Genomic DNA, 14,043 nt, shown 5'->3' with positions numbered 1-14,043 from the left:
CGTATGTGAGTGAGGGCGACCACTTAAGTTCAAAACTGTGAGCAGGAAATAGGAGAAGGGGAGAAATGGGAAAAGAATGCGGTGATGAGGATTGCCATTACAAGCCATTACATGAGTTTGTCAACAGGTGTGCGCTTCGAGTGTCACGTCCAGATCAGATCAATCCCAGAAGTTGCCGGTTTGCTATGCTGAGCAGCTGAATAACCTTAATTGCAGCCGGCACAAGTGAGCGTGCGTCTTGTTTGCGTGTGCGTGGCGTGCAGGGGCGAGCCCATCTAAATATATCTCTCAGGGGGGTTGCGGTCAGGGTGGTCAGGGGACACCCACGCCTGACCACAGAGTGAGTGGCGCGAGGATAGCATGGGTCATTAACTGCTCCAGAAATATTTATATGTGCAGCACCTCCATGTTTTGACGTACACTGGATGCTTGTTCAGTGGCGGAGGGGGCGGGGCGCGGATTAGCGAGCGTGCGAGTGCGGGTGCGGGTGCGGTTGTGGGCCGTGCCTGTTTTGCGAGGGCACGTCTGACGTATTTGTGGAAGTGGGTCGAGAGTAGGGAGGGGCCAGGGTACAGGATTCAAGCTATCTGTCCACACCGGCAACCCAGATCAGGTTTGGGTGGGCGCCGTGTGCATAACTCTGAACACCCTCTCACATATCGAGTCCTTCTCCTTAAGAATTAAGAAGGAAAATTCTCTGGGGCTAAACAAGGCAGGTGTGGCTGTTGCGAGACAGACAGCTGGCCTCTCAGCATTTTTGGGGAGGAGCGTGACAACCAACACAGGTGCAGGCCATTGTGAAAGCGCAAGTGAGGGAGGCAACTGGGCATCTGTCGTATGGAGGACAAAAACTGCCTAAAAAAACCTCTGAAATAAATAAATAAATGACTAAAAGTGAAAATAAAAACGTGTATATATATAGATATTATATATACATTTTTATTTTCAGTTTTAGTCAATTATTTATTTTACTGTCGTAGTGTTGTTTGTCAAAATTTTTTTTTTGAAAAAATGAAGGCAAAAAAAAAGGGTATTAACCCATCTGACACCTTCCACATCCAACAGAACATATTAGACGGACAGCTTGTATAGATGGAGCCCGGCCCAGCCCAGCTGACTTAGGGCGAGAGTGAGGTACATCCTGGACTGGCCACCAGTCAGCCACATAAAGACAAACATTTGCTAGCATTTCTAGTTTTGAGGCGTCACTTATGCAAATGCGCCATTTGAAGTGTGACCAGGCCGTCAAAAACGCCAACGCACAAGCTCTCCTAAGGCTCAGCATAAAAACGCCAGACAAGCCAAGAACTTGAACCCGATCCATGATAACTGTACCCAACGGTGTTATCGTGTAGCTGCATTATGACATTATGTACGTACAGGACATCGGCCCAGCGGTGTTTTACCTTCTCCTTGGCAACCTTATGTGAAAACGGACACGCTCCATCTGCCCGTTTGCATGTTCCACGTAGGAATCTGTACAAGAGGAATATCATACATGATTATGCGCCTGGCATTTCATTTTTAGTCCTGCAACCGTTGGTGTTTAGGCGCACAGCAATATTTTCTGACATGAGTCCAGGCAATAAAGAAGTTTGAAGCGTAATTCTTCTGTTTACAAAACGTTTGTGTAAGCATATGGCAAACAAAGGAGTACCAACAAAAGGTCAAAATGCTCCAGTGTAAAAGTTGACACGAAGTTCCAAAAGATTAATTTACTGGCCTATGGAAAGGGAGAAATATCATTTAACAACTCAAAATGACATTTTGTTTTCATATCGCTAGCAGTTTGTTGTGCAGTGCTCAACATGAATAAGGACACCTTAAAAGTACAATTATCAGAATTTTGATGACGACTGAATCGATCCAAAATCAAAATTTAGTTCAAGTAGACTATCATTGATGTGGATTTTGCAACATTACATTGAATGTGTTGGAAATATAAATGATATAAATAAATACAAACATAATTATATAAAAATATATATATTTATATATTATTAATTATATGATATTATTATAAATATAAAATGTTTTGTGTGCACACTGACAAATTGTTCAGGACAGATTGAAATAGATTTGGATTCTAAAAGGAAACTAAAGTTCTCTCACAACTTTGTTGCGGTTCAGTGGGAACTTTGTGTGCTTCCTTTCGACCAAACTCACCTCTCAATTCCCTTGGATATAAAATCAATTTCTTGTTGCCAAAATGTTACCTTGTGCAAACAGCGACTTTGTCTGGGTCATGAATGAACGGGCAGCTGCTGCCACGATTGCATTTGCCAAAGCGGTTGTAGTACATGCAGTACTGCCTCTGCTTCTTTTGGCGAGCTTGTCTGATGATGGCAAGACTGCGCTGGACTGCACGGCTGGTTCACAAAACACACAAAGCCAGAAGACCTCAGAAAAAGCTGCTTGTGGTGGTGGGTTCATGAACATGAATTTTAAAAATAAATAAATGCAGGCTCTTCATTTGACTGGCAAAAAGCTCAAATCTGGGTCGGAGAAGAAACGAATCACATATGTGCCTACCTGGCAAGATGGCGAGGACTGTAGGGGTGACTGGGAGCAGAATTGACAGAAGAGGCTTGGGAAAAGCTCCTTCCTGATTTTGGAGGGAAAAAGTCCGTTTTAAGTTGCATTTATCGTAGCAAATAACCATGATGCTTAATCACAACAATCCAATCCGTTTAGGAATGAATCAAAGAGGTTATGGCAAAGAAAACGTATTGAAGAGATTATACATTCATGAGAATTGGACAGACCGACAAAAAAATACACAAACACTCACTTATATCCTAAAATAAATACTGGAATGCTGAATTTTTTTTTTTTTTCACTCTACCAACATATTGGATGAACCTACAGTAAATAACAATGACTATACCCTTCAAAACAATGGTCATGTTTTCAAGGATGCATAATGTTCAAACTAAATGGATACGTACAATTTACAACATGGCCTCTGGAATTGAACCTTTAAAATATTGATGCTATTCTTAACCACTAAAGAATAAATATAGCTATTTTCCAGAAAGAATTTGCGTAGGTCTAATCAAGCCCAAACGGAGAGTCGACTGTTGCAAACGGACTGCGTTGTGCGCTACATCGAAAGAAAAACAGCAAAGGTTCCGCCAAGGGAAGTTGATGTTTGGATTTGTTTGTTTGAATTCGTTTCAAAAGATGGCGTTTCCTGGGAACTGGCCTGCTCTGCTCAGCGGGCTGCGGTGGGGGGTTGGGATTCCCATCTCGTCCCCTCCCGCAGCAGCCCCCCCCTTTCATACCAATTACTAATCTGAATATATGACTGGATAGCCGATAGGCCGGGTCTTTTGAAGTCGCAAGGCCGCCATATTGTTCCTCCCCAAGAAACGTTTCTCGCCATACGATCTGGTACATTTACAGTTTGGAAACTGGAGAACATTTGAGACAGCATGATTTATGATGTTTTAAAATTGTTAAACATAAAAAAAGAGGGCTTCAGACATCTTACAACTTGCCTTAAAAACATGTATAAACTATATGCTTAATGATGTTTACAGGAAGAAACTTATTTAAATTAAATTATAACTGCAATTCAGTAAAAGATGCCTCTGCCAAATCTAACATTGGGGTCTCAGGAAGTGAGTGATTAAAGAAAAAGGGGTTCTTCAAAGCAGCACATACCGTCCTACTTGTTGATTTTTTTTTTTCATGCTAAAAAATAGTGACCACCTCGACACAACGCCCCCCCCCCCCCCCCCCCTCCGGCCTTATACTAACTGCCTACGAGCTGTATATGTCTCATCTGTACGTATACCATATAGTTTATACAGTGCGCGTGTGGGCTATCGGCTATCCAGTGATTTCTTCAGGTCAGTGATATCAATATTTGACTCCCCTCTTTGGAGTGTTCCAGGGTCCCCCAGTTGCAGGCAGGCTGTCGCTCTCCCGGGCGGTGGCGAAGTGGGGTGCACTGGGCTGTTGGTTTGCGAGGGCGGCCATTGGGAGGTTTGTTGGAAAACATTTCAATTATACTCGTAATGGTTGATGTGGACGTCCACTCTACATGGCCAGCCTACAAATAGCAGACATATGTGCATATTTGTTTTTTTTTACTATTTTAATTGCTTTTACTGATAAACCAAACAATACAACGACAAGTATCACATAAAAATGACATTGGGCCAATGTGCTTGTCAGCGCAGCCAAATGCAGTACCTTGGCACGGCATAACTATTTTTATCACGGGGCTTGACATTTTGGTGCAAACACGAAACGTGACAGCCAGCTCTGTCTGGGATCATAATAAACACTTCGCACTCACTGGACTCAACTAACCTTGGACCCCCCCAAAAAATCAAAAAGTTGTGAAAGGTTTCCAGGGGACATTGGATGACAGCCGGAGAACCCAAATAGGTGGGGCTCGATCTTATTTTGTAATTCTGAAACATTTGTGACTGTTCAATAGATCAAGTGCGCAGATTTTTTTTGGTGCTGACGAAGGTTGCCAACAAATGTGAGACTTTCTGAGAAGGTTTCAAGTCGTCAAGTAAAGCCTTGCTGAGAAAACACCTCAAGGCTTGTTCTGGAGGATTGAAGAATGTGAAAGAGGCTCAGGCTGGTTCGCACACATTTCTGTTTAGAGGAAAGGGTATGCCAACTAACAAATACACCAAATATAAATAATCACCGTCAAGTGGACTCCAGTTCAGGCTCCAGGTGACTTACTGCGACAAGCCAACCTTTAGTTTATAAGCAAAAAAGCAAACTCACTCTCTCCCATTCATTCTCTCGATCCCATGCACCTCAAGCCCTTACCATCCATTATCCTGAAAAAACTGAACTCAATTGAATAATCTGCAGCCAAACCGCACAAGCAACATGCAGTTGATGACTGGAAATGGCCGTTAGCGTACCTGTTCGGTTGATGGACATGTTGTGAGAGACCGTACGGGAGAGCTTATTGGCTGAGACTTGGTAAAGATTTCCCCGAATCCAACACACGCCGGATTGCTTCCAGTGGTGAGTGGTTGCCGGGTATCTGTTGAGAGACGATCTCTGACGACTCTGGAGGAAACTCCTGTTGGCCAAAAAAAGGGAAACAAAACCGACTCACATTTAAATGTTCTTACATGAACACCCTCCAATTGCAACAGAGTCAGGATGTTGTGGAAAACGAAAAGCAGAATACCACGATTAACAAATCGTTTTCAATTTGTATTCCGTTCTTTGACTACTTTGCTTTCTGATCGCCTTCGTCCGCGAATCTCTCACATGATTTCGCTGACTATTTTATTGTATTATATGTTTGAATATTTAGAGGGGAGGGGGTGAATGCCCCCACAAGCTCCAGTATACTTTGAGTTTGGATGGCCTTATCTGCTCATCCCTTCCTCAGGTACTTTTGTTACAAGCGGTTGGTTCACACCATCCCCTCTTCTTGATGCCTCCCGTGCTGCCGGCTACCCACCCGCACCCGCACTGCACAGCACTGCACCCCCCCCCCTCCAAGACTCTCCACCATGTCACAGCACTCTGTTGAATTGCTCCTCTAATGGAAAGGATGGCAGTGTGGAAATGGAGAGAATTGAAAAGAGGAGAGGAGGAAATCAATGAGATAATAGGCAGGGCGGGGGGCCAGAGCGCTGAGGTTGGCCTAACACTGTGCAGCATTGAGGACCGACCACCCAAGCACGCGCACACGTGCACATACACACGCACGTTGCCCAGGTACGGTATGCGCAACAGGCCTCAAAACGCACTCCAATCCCGAGTCGCTCAGTGCGTTCTATGTGTAAGCCTGCAGCGTGTACAAGGATGCGCGGCGGTGGAGGCGGGGCGGTGCAAGGGTTATGGCGATAAATTGCACTGGCCTGTCACTTCTGTTTGGGGCGGGCCGCCACTGTTGTACAGTTGGAGGTAATTTGCTGCCGTATTTCAGATGGCTGGGAAATGGGTTTAGAGCGAGAGTTCACGCCTCCCATTACAGGGAAAGCGGGAGGGTTGCGCTGAACATGCACCACGCACGGCGCGGCAACAGAATGTCACTTCAATGCTGCATCGAAGGACAAATGGAGTCAAGAAATCCGGATTGGGAAGCTCGGGATACAGCCCGACTGTGAACCGTAACTCAGCGGCGCGCTCGCTGATAAGATCGGTGGCCGCCCTGCACGGGCCAACTGCAGCCGGGGGAGCCGTAATGGAGGCTAATGTTGGAGCACTGACTGCCAACCAGGGACGCTTCAACAAGGAGCAGGCGGCCGCAAGCGAGGTTAATGGGGATACGACATGATCTGTTAACACAGATGGCCGTTAACCTCGACACTGTGGTGCAGTCACAGGTTCCAGTTTGTTAGGATGTGTTCACTACCGGCTCAAATCCTACTGATGAGTCGGAGAAAATGCAGGCGGTATTTCATATTTCAGTTTGCTTACATTATTTTTGCCTTACATTTTCTTTCATTCATATATGACATTCAACGTGTCTTCTTATTAACCAGACGTCTGAGCCGCCTCATCTGCTGGCTCCTTTCGATTCTACGCAGTCGAGATTCTACTCCCGGATGAGCAAACGTCCTTCTCTATCTCGAAGAGACGGCCTGGATAGCTTGCGGAGGAAACTCATTTTGGCATCCAAAGTCTTGTTCTTTCGGTCATGAGCGAAGCTCATTTGAAATGAAAAGTGTTGTTTATTATGTAAAATATTTGTTATTTGATTGAGATGAGAGTCATTAAATCAAAGCCTGTACTTAATTAGACTAAAGTTTTGATAGCATCCCAACTTTATTAACTATTTTACATTAAATGCCATCTTAGTATACTTGGGGTTGATTTTCTTTTCACTTTTTTGGTAATATTGTGATACATCATCATAATCAGGATGTACAATTTTCCTGCAATTTCATTGCTTTTGGCACTACAGTATACAAGTAAAATTGACCTTACTGGACACTGTACTCATAAAATGGACTTGACCAGACTAAGGTTTAGATCATCAAATGGCAAAACCTCATCCCAGAGGTAATTTCTCCTTGGCCTGTTTCTTGCCATGTCCTTGACCTTCAACGGGAATATCTGTTATCAGGAACCTTCCAGGCTTGTATAGTGTGCAAATCTTCTTGAGCTGGACAGCTAAGTTGCTTTAAGGGGACGATCTTTTAGTACAAAATGTGGATCTATATTACTGTCGCTACCTATTTCCGAGAAGGACAAATGAATATAAACTGATAATAAAATCTAGTATCACATGCTAACAAGTGTTTTTTTTTTCTTTACAAAAACAAATATACGGCTCAAAATACAAAAGCGCAACCCCATCTTGAAAATAAGCCTTTGATAGTATGCAATAGAAAATATTGAACTCAACCCAACTGTGTCGTCTTCAGTTAGGAAACAGTCAAATAAAATGTCCTGCGGTCTGATGCGTCGAGGCCGTTCCAGACTACCATAAATAGCAAAGTAAGAAGAAGAAAAAATATATAAAAGCATTATTGTGATCTCAATGGCAGGTCAAGGCTAAGAAGCTAAAATGCGGGGTTGGCCGAAGTCTGAATACATTAAATAACAGCAAAAAAAAAAAATGGCTTCTGGCTTCTTGCAACAAAAACAAATGTTGCTCTTCATTGTCACTCGGGACACCAAAGAAAGGATTATTAACGATTTATTCCTGACAAATCAAACTTGCATAACTCCAGCATAGTTGACAAAATCTTCCTCGTTAGGTGGATGTTGATGTGTGAATGACTAATATTATAAGTAACGAGTGAATGAAGATGCTGTTGTATGACACGGGATAAATAGGATAGTGACTGCGGGAAAATGAAGAGTGAAGTGAAGACAAGGGAAAGCTTTCTCGCTTTATAGTCCCGTCTCTTATATCCTGAACTGATCGATACTCGAGCACTAAAGGAGATGAGCGGCTGGACAGTGCGTGGAGACAAATACCCTCAAAATCTGGAGACTTTAGTCTTCGCCACTCAAGACACACAAGTTCAACTGTTGAGAATGGACACATTTAGATTTGTATCTATTTCTCAATACAAATTTTTTCTTTCAAAAAGGTACGAGTGACTCAGATGGTGGGCCCACGTGTGGATCAGTAACAGGTTCCGGGATGCACTTTAAATCAGAAGCCAGCAAGATGGAGTTGAATACCGGTAGCGAATGAGCTGATGATCACAAAAGAGCCAGTTACAGTTCAAGCATTCCGAGTTAAAAATGGACTGAAAATAAACTCCTAAAGACAATTTCTTCAAGCGGTGGTACAGAAAAAAAGTACGCTTTTTAAAAACTGATTTTTTTTTGGGACACAATACTCCATCGCATGCATCCAAGTACTTAACTGCGGTGCGAGCCAGTAAAGGTCTTAAAAGATAAAGAATAACGACATGGCTCCCCTCACCTGACATGAACGTAAACAACAGAGACGGCAACCTCTTATACTTATTTCTCCCTCGGTTGCATGATGATCGTGCACACAGATATTGTCCCGAACCTATTGTGTATGTTCTTAAATATTCAGGCCGAAGGATCATTAACATTTTGGATTGACCAAGAACCTCAAAAATACAACAGCCTTATAATCGTGCATGCCGTGTCATTTATTCATGCTGTATTCAATAGGTGAACACTTACAAGCAGAGAGGTCTTAGAAAAGAGATAAAAGTAAAAAAAAATTAAAAAAATTATATATATATATTTATAAATGACAGGGTTAGTTAGGCGAGCGATACTCGCTCCCAAAGGAACTGTCGTCTCCTTCACTATCTCACTCCACACTTGCCCCACGTCGTCATATTTCACAGGGTGTCAAGGGGCTCGAATTGAAAATGCCTTGATGAATCAATATTTACTGCTGCGGCTAAATGAATACCGTAGCAGTAAGTCACCGAAATCTAGCCACAATTTTGGTTCTAGTGTCCAACCAAATCTGGATTATACAAATGAACCAAGCGTTACAAAACCCAAGATGATAGAAAAAATGAAAAATAAGACTGTACGGCAAAACAAAGAATTCAAAGAACAACAATCGTGTCTCTTTCATCTGACTTGCAGCGAGTCTTCCGGAGTAAATTTATGTGAGGAGTGGCGTAAATGGTTTATTCTCTACCGTATAAAAATGAGCACTATAAATTACTGACCGCCTCTACACATGCGACGTTTGACTGAAATGTAAACCGCTCTAAGATGAGCTGAAAGATATTGGACTTGGTGACGCATTATATCGAGACCTGCAGCCGGTGACGTGCGTACGTGCATGCGTGCGAATGGATTACCTCGCCGACTGTATTTTCTTGGCTCTCCAGGAGAGGGGGGAGTGGTAGGGCAGCGCGTACGCAACGCTGGAACCCGGGTGGCTAACCATCTTGTATTGAGATCTGCAAATCCTCTGTGAGGCAGGAGGACGATGAAAGGAGAAGGCTGCACCTGTGGACAGCAAAGTGACATGCCGATGATATTCACATAAGCGAGATTCCATCATTTCAATCGTTTCATTCTATGCACGCAAACAGGCCGGCGCAAGTTTGTCAGAGGACTTCAGGCATGCTTTTCAAAAAGCCAGATGACTTTTTGAGCCTAATGAATCCGATTTTTTTTTATCCTTGCAGTCTGACCATAAATAGCACAAATATACTCGGGGCGGCATGGCTCAGTGGTAGAGTGGTCGTTTCCCAATCCGAGGGTTGAGGGTTTGATCCTCAACCCTTGTGACCATGTTGAAGTGTCCTTGAGCAAGACACCAAACATGGAGCTTCAAAGGGGCAGTCAATTTTCATGGCGAGTTAAGATGGGGAATTTTGTAAATATTCTAAACAGTTTTTCTTGCCAGAACAGGTTAAAATGTGAATGCTATAGGTTGCAAAATGTTTCCCAACAGTTTTTACTTGTGGCAACCAGTTTTTCTTGTCTTTTGAACATGTTCAAAATGTCTCTGCAAATGTAAAAAATATTATGTGCAACAACAAAAACGGTTTGCAACCTTTTGCACCCTTTTAGGAATCCTGACGAAAAACCAACATTCACTATGTGGAACTTAATGACATATTAGGCCCGTATCCCACTGAGCGGTGTGAGGGTGGCGGATATCGATATTTGTCAGGGTTTGTTCAAGGTTGCAACGACGTTTACCAGATAGTCGTGAAATGTTTTTCATGTCGCAAAAGGAAAACCGTTAAAACTGTTGGCAAACACTCGGTAAACTTTCGCGACCTTAAACAAGCCCTGATGAGAAATCAACATTTGCTGCCTTCACAAACACTAGCAAACGTTCGTTTGCCCATGAGGTTGAGGAGTTTCCGTGCATTGAAACGGGTTGCTTTAGCCAAAATTAGGCTGTTCCCTGTTGAGGGCCAAACTTCAATTTTGTGAATTGAGTTTTCTTTTTTTGTTCCCTTCTACATTCCCATGGAAAGCTTCCAATTCCTGCAATTTTGCAACCCTACTCCCAGTGGACATGCATGTTCAGACTCCCACTGACGTATGAATGCGCATGTGTGTGTGTGTGTGTGTATGGGTGGATGTGAGGATTTGTAAAAGGCATTAGCATACTCCAAAACAATTCACGACATGCTTGCAAAATTTTCAATACAACCACTTCCACTTCTGCCAACTTTCGTGTGGCAGTCAATTGAGTGGAAAGGCAAGCGGTGGGGATCATAAAGAGGTTTATGCATCCTGTAAGGAGCTCATTTTCTACTGCTCCTTTTCTCAAGTCTCGATTGCCATTAGTAAGGATGGTTGCAAATCTAATTAACCTCTTATATCAAACCGTGTTCATTAGGCACAAAGTTGCAAACAATAAAATACTATTTTCACTTCTACAAAATCCAGCAATTCATTTCACTCCCCCGCTCATTAACAGCTGGGATGTGGCTCTTGATTGAAATGATACCTTGTCGCTAAACATTTAGCAGAGAACAAATCAAATGGATGCTGAGAAGAACTGATGAACCGATCAAGCGCAACATAAAACAAAATTTCAATTGCACAGCTGCCCACATTGAAGGGATCCATGCATTAAAGGTTCGAAATGGAGTATTTTGTCACATGTGCAATGTACAACAATAAAGTCCCTGGTTTGGTTTCAACTTGGGCTCTTATGCAGCATTCCAGAAAAATGAGAAGTCATCAGCTTTCCTACCCGCCACTCAAACTGGGAGGCGCAAGTCGCAAAGTGGGGGAAAAAAAAAACGTATCTACCCGACCTGCTTCAATCTGACTGACGTCACTCAACATCGGCAACCAGACTCCCTGCGTGAAGTTGTATCGTAAAATGTATGAAATGTTTATATGATAAGATATTGTTTTATTTTTGCATAAATAAAACAAATTATGGTATTATATAGGCTCAAGGTGAAAATACAAAAAATTATTTACCGCAATCAGCCATCTTTGTTGTTTATGTTTGCCTGGAACGCTTTGAGGTCGCAACTGGTACAATCCAAATGGAATCAATTCCACTTTTCTGGAATGCAGCATTTACAATTAACTTTGTGCGGCCTGTTCTTCCCATGCCCACCTCAGTTTTGTCCAAGATCTCCAGTTTCCTCCCACTACCAAAAACTGTTTCGGTTCATTTCAGCACGACTTGAGCGATACGAGATCTGGATTGGCTCCCCAGGCCTGACAGTTTCCACCCATCGTTCCTCAGAGATGAGTTCAAATGCAGAGAACACATTTCACCGTACATGAAGAACATATCTGGTATCTGATATCTGGAATAAACTAACCTAAAAGACAAACAATGGATCGCCACGTCCATGCAATGCATCTCTTCAAGAACATTTAGAAGAGGTAGGGGAATAAATGAATATAATTTGATATTCCCGGTAATTGGAATTAAGGGCAGTGTTAGTCATCAACCATTTGCAGGGGACGTGACCCGAGCCTAATCGCTCGCAAATAGCTCAGATGCGCGAATAAACTCGACTCAAAGTAAGACTGACTTTCCAGAGTAAGATGCTCTGTATGAGACTGATCCATTACTGACAGGCCACACTACGGCTCTTTCCATCCTCCGTGATGTTTCCAATCCCCCCCCCCCCCCCCCCCCCCCAGCAGCCCCTGCCATACCTGCCTACAAATTCCAGGCTACATCCGTCTCAGGCTGCTTATTCCCTGGGTCGACCTAATGGATAATAAATCTTATTATTGACAGGGCCTGTTCCTCCTGCCATCCCATATTCCTGTTCCCTGGGGTTCGTCTTCTGACTCCCACAGCTCTCATGCACTTCTACAAGACAGCGATGCCATGCTAACATCACATTTAACAAGGACGCTGGCACAATTTTAATAACTTGGTCTAAGCCAGGAAAGCTCTTAACATGATCCACGTACGTTTGACACACAACTTTCTCACGGACTATCTCAAGACGTCACCCAAGTTTGATGCTGCATCTCAAATAGGACTATAATATTTGCATTTTGTAACTCAACACAGATGGAATGAAATGATAGAATAGCACTAGCGAGCTGTATAAATTATATAGATTGCTCAACAGATTTATTAAACTCCCTCCACCAACAACCGTATTTGTCTCAAAGACAAGCATCATAAAGTGGTCCATCCATCCATCCATCCATTTTCTGTACCGCTTGTCCTCACAAGGGTCGCGGGGTTGCTGGAGCCTATCCCAGCTGGCTTCGGGCAGTAGGCGGGGTACACCCTGAACTGGTTGCCAGCCAATCACAGGGCAATCATAAAGTGGTGAAGGATGGATTATTTTTTAATGTCACCTATTAAAAGTAGTGAGACATTTTAAGATGAATTAATTCTGACCGGGCCTCAACCAGATGTTCGACAATAAGACTTTTTTTAGTGGCAGTCTTAATATATGATATAAGTTTTTGTGATACTTCTCTGTGGTTAGTTCTTTTGTCTTTTATCTTAGATCTTATATTTTAGAAACCCAAGAAAAAAATGAATCGTCATTTGGATCATTTTATGCATTTTGCCAATTTGTCTTTGCGTGGAACGGAAGCACATTTTTGTAGCGTACAAATAAAGCGTCAATGTTCAATTCACTGGCTCAGCGCAGAGCCGTAGCGAGTCATTCGGGGCCCGAGGTAAAAGCAACCAATTTAGCCAATGCCTAGTCAAAGTTCCCAACTGCAGGGGCGTTGTCTGTTACTCGAGTCTTTAAGTCCAGAATACGTGCATACCGCGAACGTGCTTTTTCCTGCCTCGTCGGAGTGAGCGGACCGACTGTTTGTGGTTTTCTCCATTGACCGCCTATTTATATTGTATGCGAGCAATCAATGAGTTGGGCACACACTGTGACGCTAGCTAATGCTAGCACGCCCTCACTCGCTCTCCTGCAAGCCCCAATACAATTTCAAACCATAATATTAATGATGATATGCCGACACAGAAACAAGCTAATGGCCGGTGTGGGCGCCCCGCATCAAAACAAGAGCTATCAGATGTTGCAAGCATGCAGGGCAATGATGTCATTGCAGAGAGGATGGGGGTGGGGGGGGGGGGGGGGGGGGGGGTTACGGGCTCGTGGCTTCATCTATCGTCACAGTGGAGCCATCCACTGCAACGTAAACCAGTTGACCTGTGGCAGGGGTGTCAAACTCGTTTTCATCCTGTGCCAAATAGTTGCGGTTGCCCTCGGGGGCCACTTAAAACAGCAAAACCATGTAAATGTAGAGTCAGCAAAAGATAATGAAACACCAAAAATAACAGCTCAGTATGTCGCTTGCTTTTACCGTCCAGTCACAGTTTGGTCAACATTTGGGACTGTGAGGGGACAAAAGGAAAAACCGATTGCAATTTGTGTCAATTTAACATTCAGATTCAATGACGTTTAAAATGTCATTTCAGCATTTTGAATCTTTTTAGGAACGTATAACATCGAGAGTTTGTCGTTTTGCCATAAACATTTTGTTAGCGCGTTTGTTTATGGACCGAGTGTACGGGCAAGTTTTGAACAGAACACAATGCACATGACTCCGAACCTCGATGGGCTACACAAAATGTCCTCTTGTGCGAGACCTGGCCTTCAGGTTTTGAGTTTGACACCTGAGACACGGCCTATCAAAGACGATCGTTTATGC

General features: G+C 43.3%; 1 protein-coding gene across 3 annotated transcripts in view; it reads right to left on the bottom strand.

Annotated features, from left to right (window-relative positions):
* zc3h3 (zinc finger CCCH-type containing 3) overlaps window positions 1-14,043 on the bottom strand; it is a 30,341-nt gene that overhangs the window by 6,082 nt on the left and 10,216 nt on the right. For all 3 annotated transcript variants that reach the window (XM_086088993.1, XM_086088994.1, XM_086088992.1), the window contains exons 4-8: window positions 9,258-9,408; window positions 4,899-5,062; window positions 2,533-2,605; window positions 2,217-2,369; window positions 1,407-1,476 (exon numbers count right to left, since the gene is read on the bottom strand). In XM_086088993.1, the coding sequence (XP_085945119.1) occupies window positions 1,407-1,476; window positions 2,217-2,369; window positions 2,533-2,605; window positions 4,899-5,062; window positions 9,258-9,408 (611 nt within the window). The remainder of the gene's footprint in view (window positions 1-1,406; window positions 1,477-2,216; window positions 2,370-2,532; window positions 2,606-4,898; window positions 5,063-9,257; window positions 9,409-14,043) is intronic.

This window comes from Leptonotus elevatus, chromosome 11 (genome assembly GCF_054856555.1).
Source record: "Leptonotus elevatus isolate MCC_2025b chromosome 11, RoL_Lele_1.0, whole genome shotgun sequence".
Taxonomy (NCBI): domain Eukaryota; kingdom Metazoa; phylum Chordata; class Actinopteri; order Syngnathiformes; family Syngnathidae; genus Leptonotus; species Leptonotus elevatus.
The sequence above is the reverse complement of the archived record's forward strand: the minus strand, read 5'-3'. Positions and strand labels throughout refer to the sequence as shown.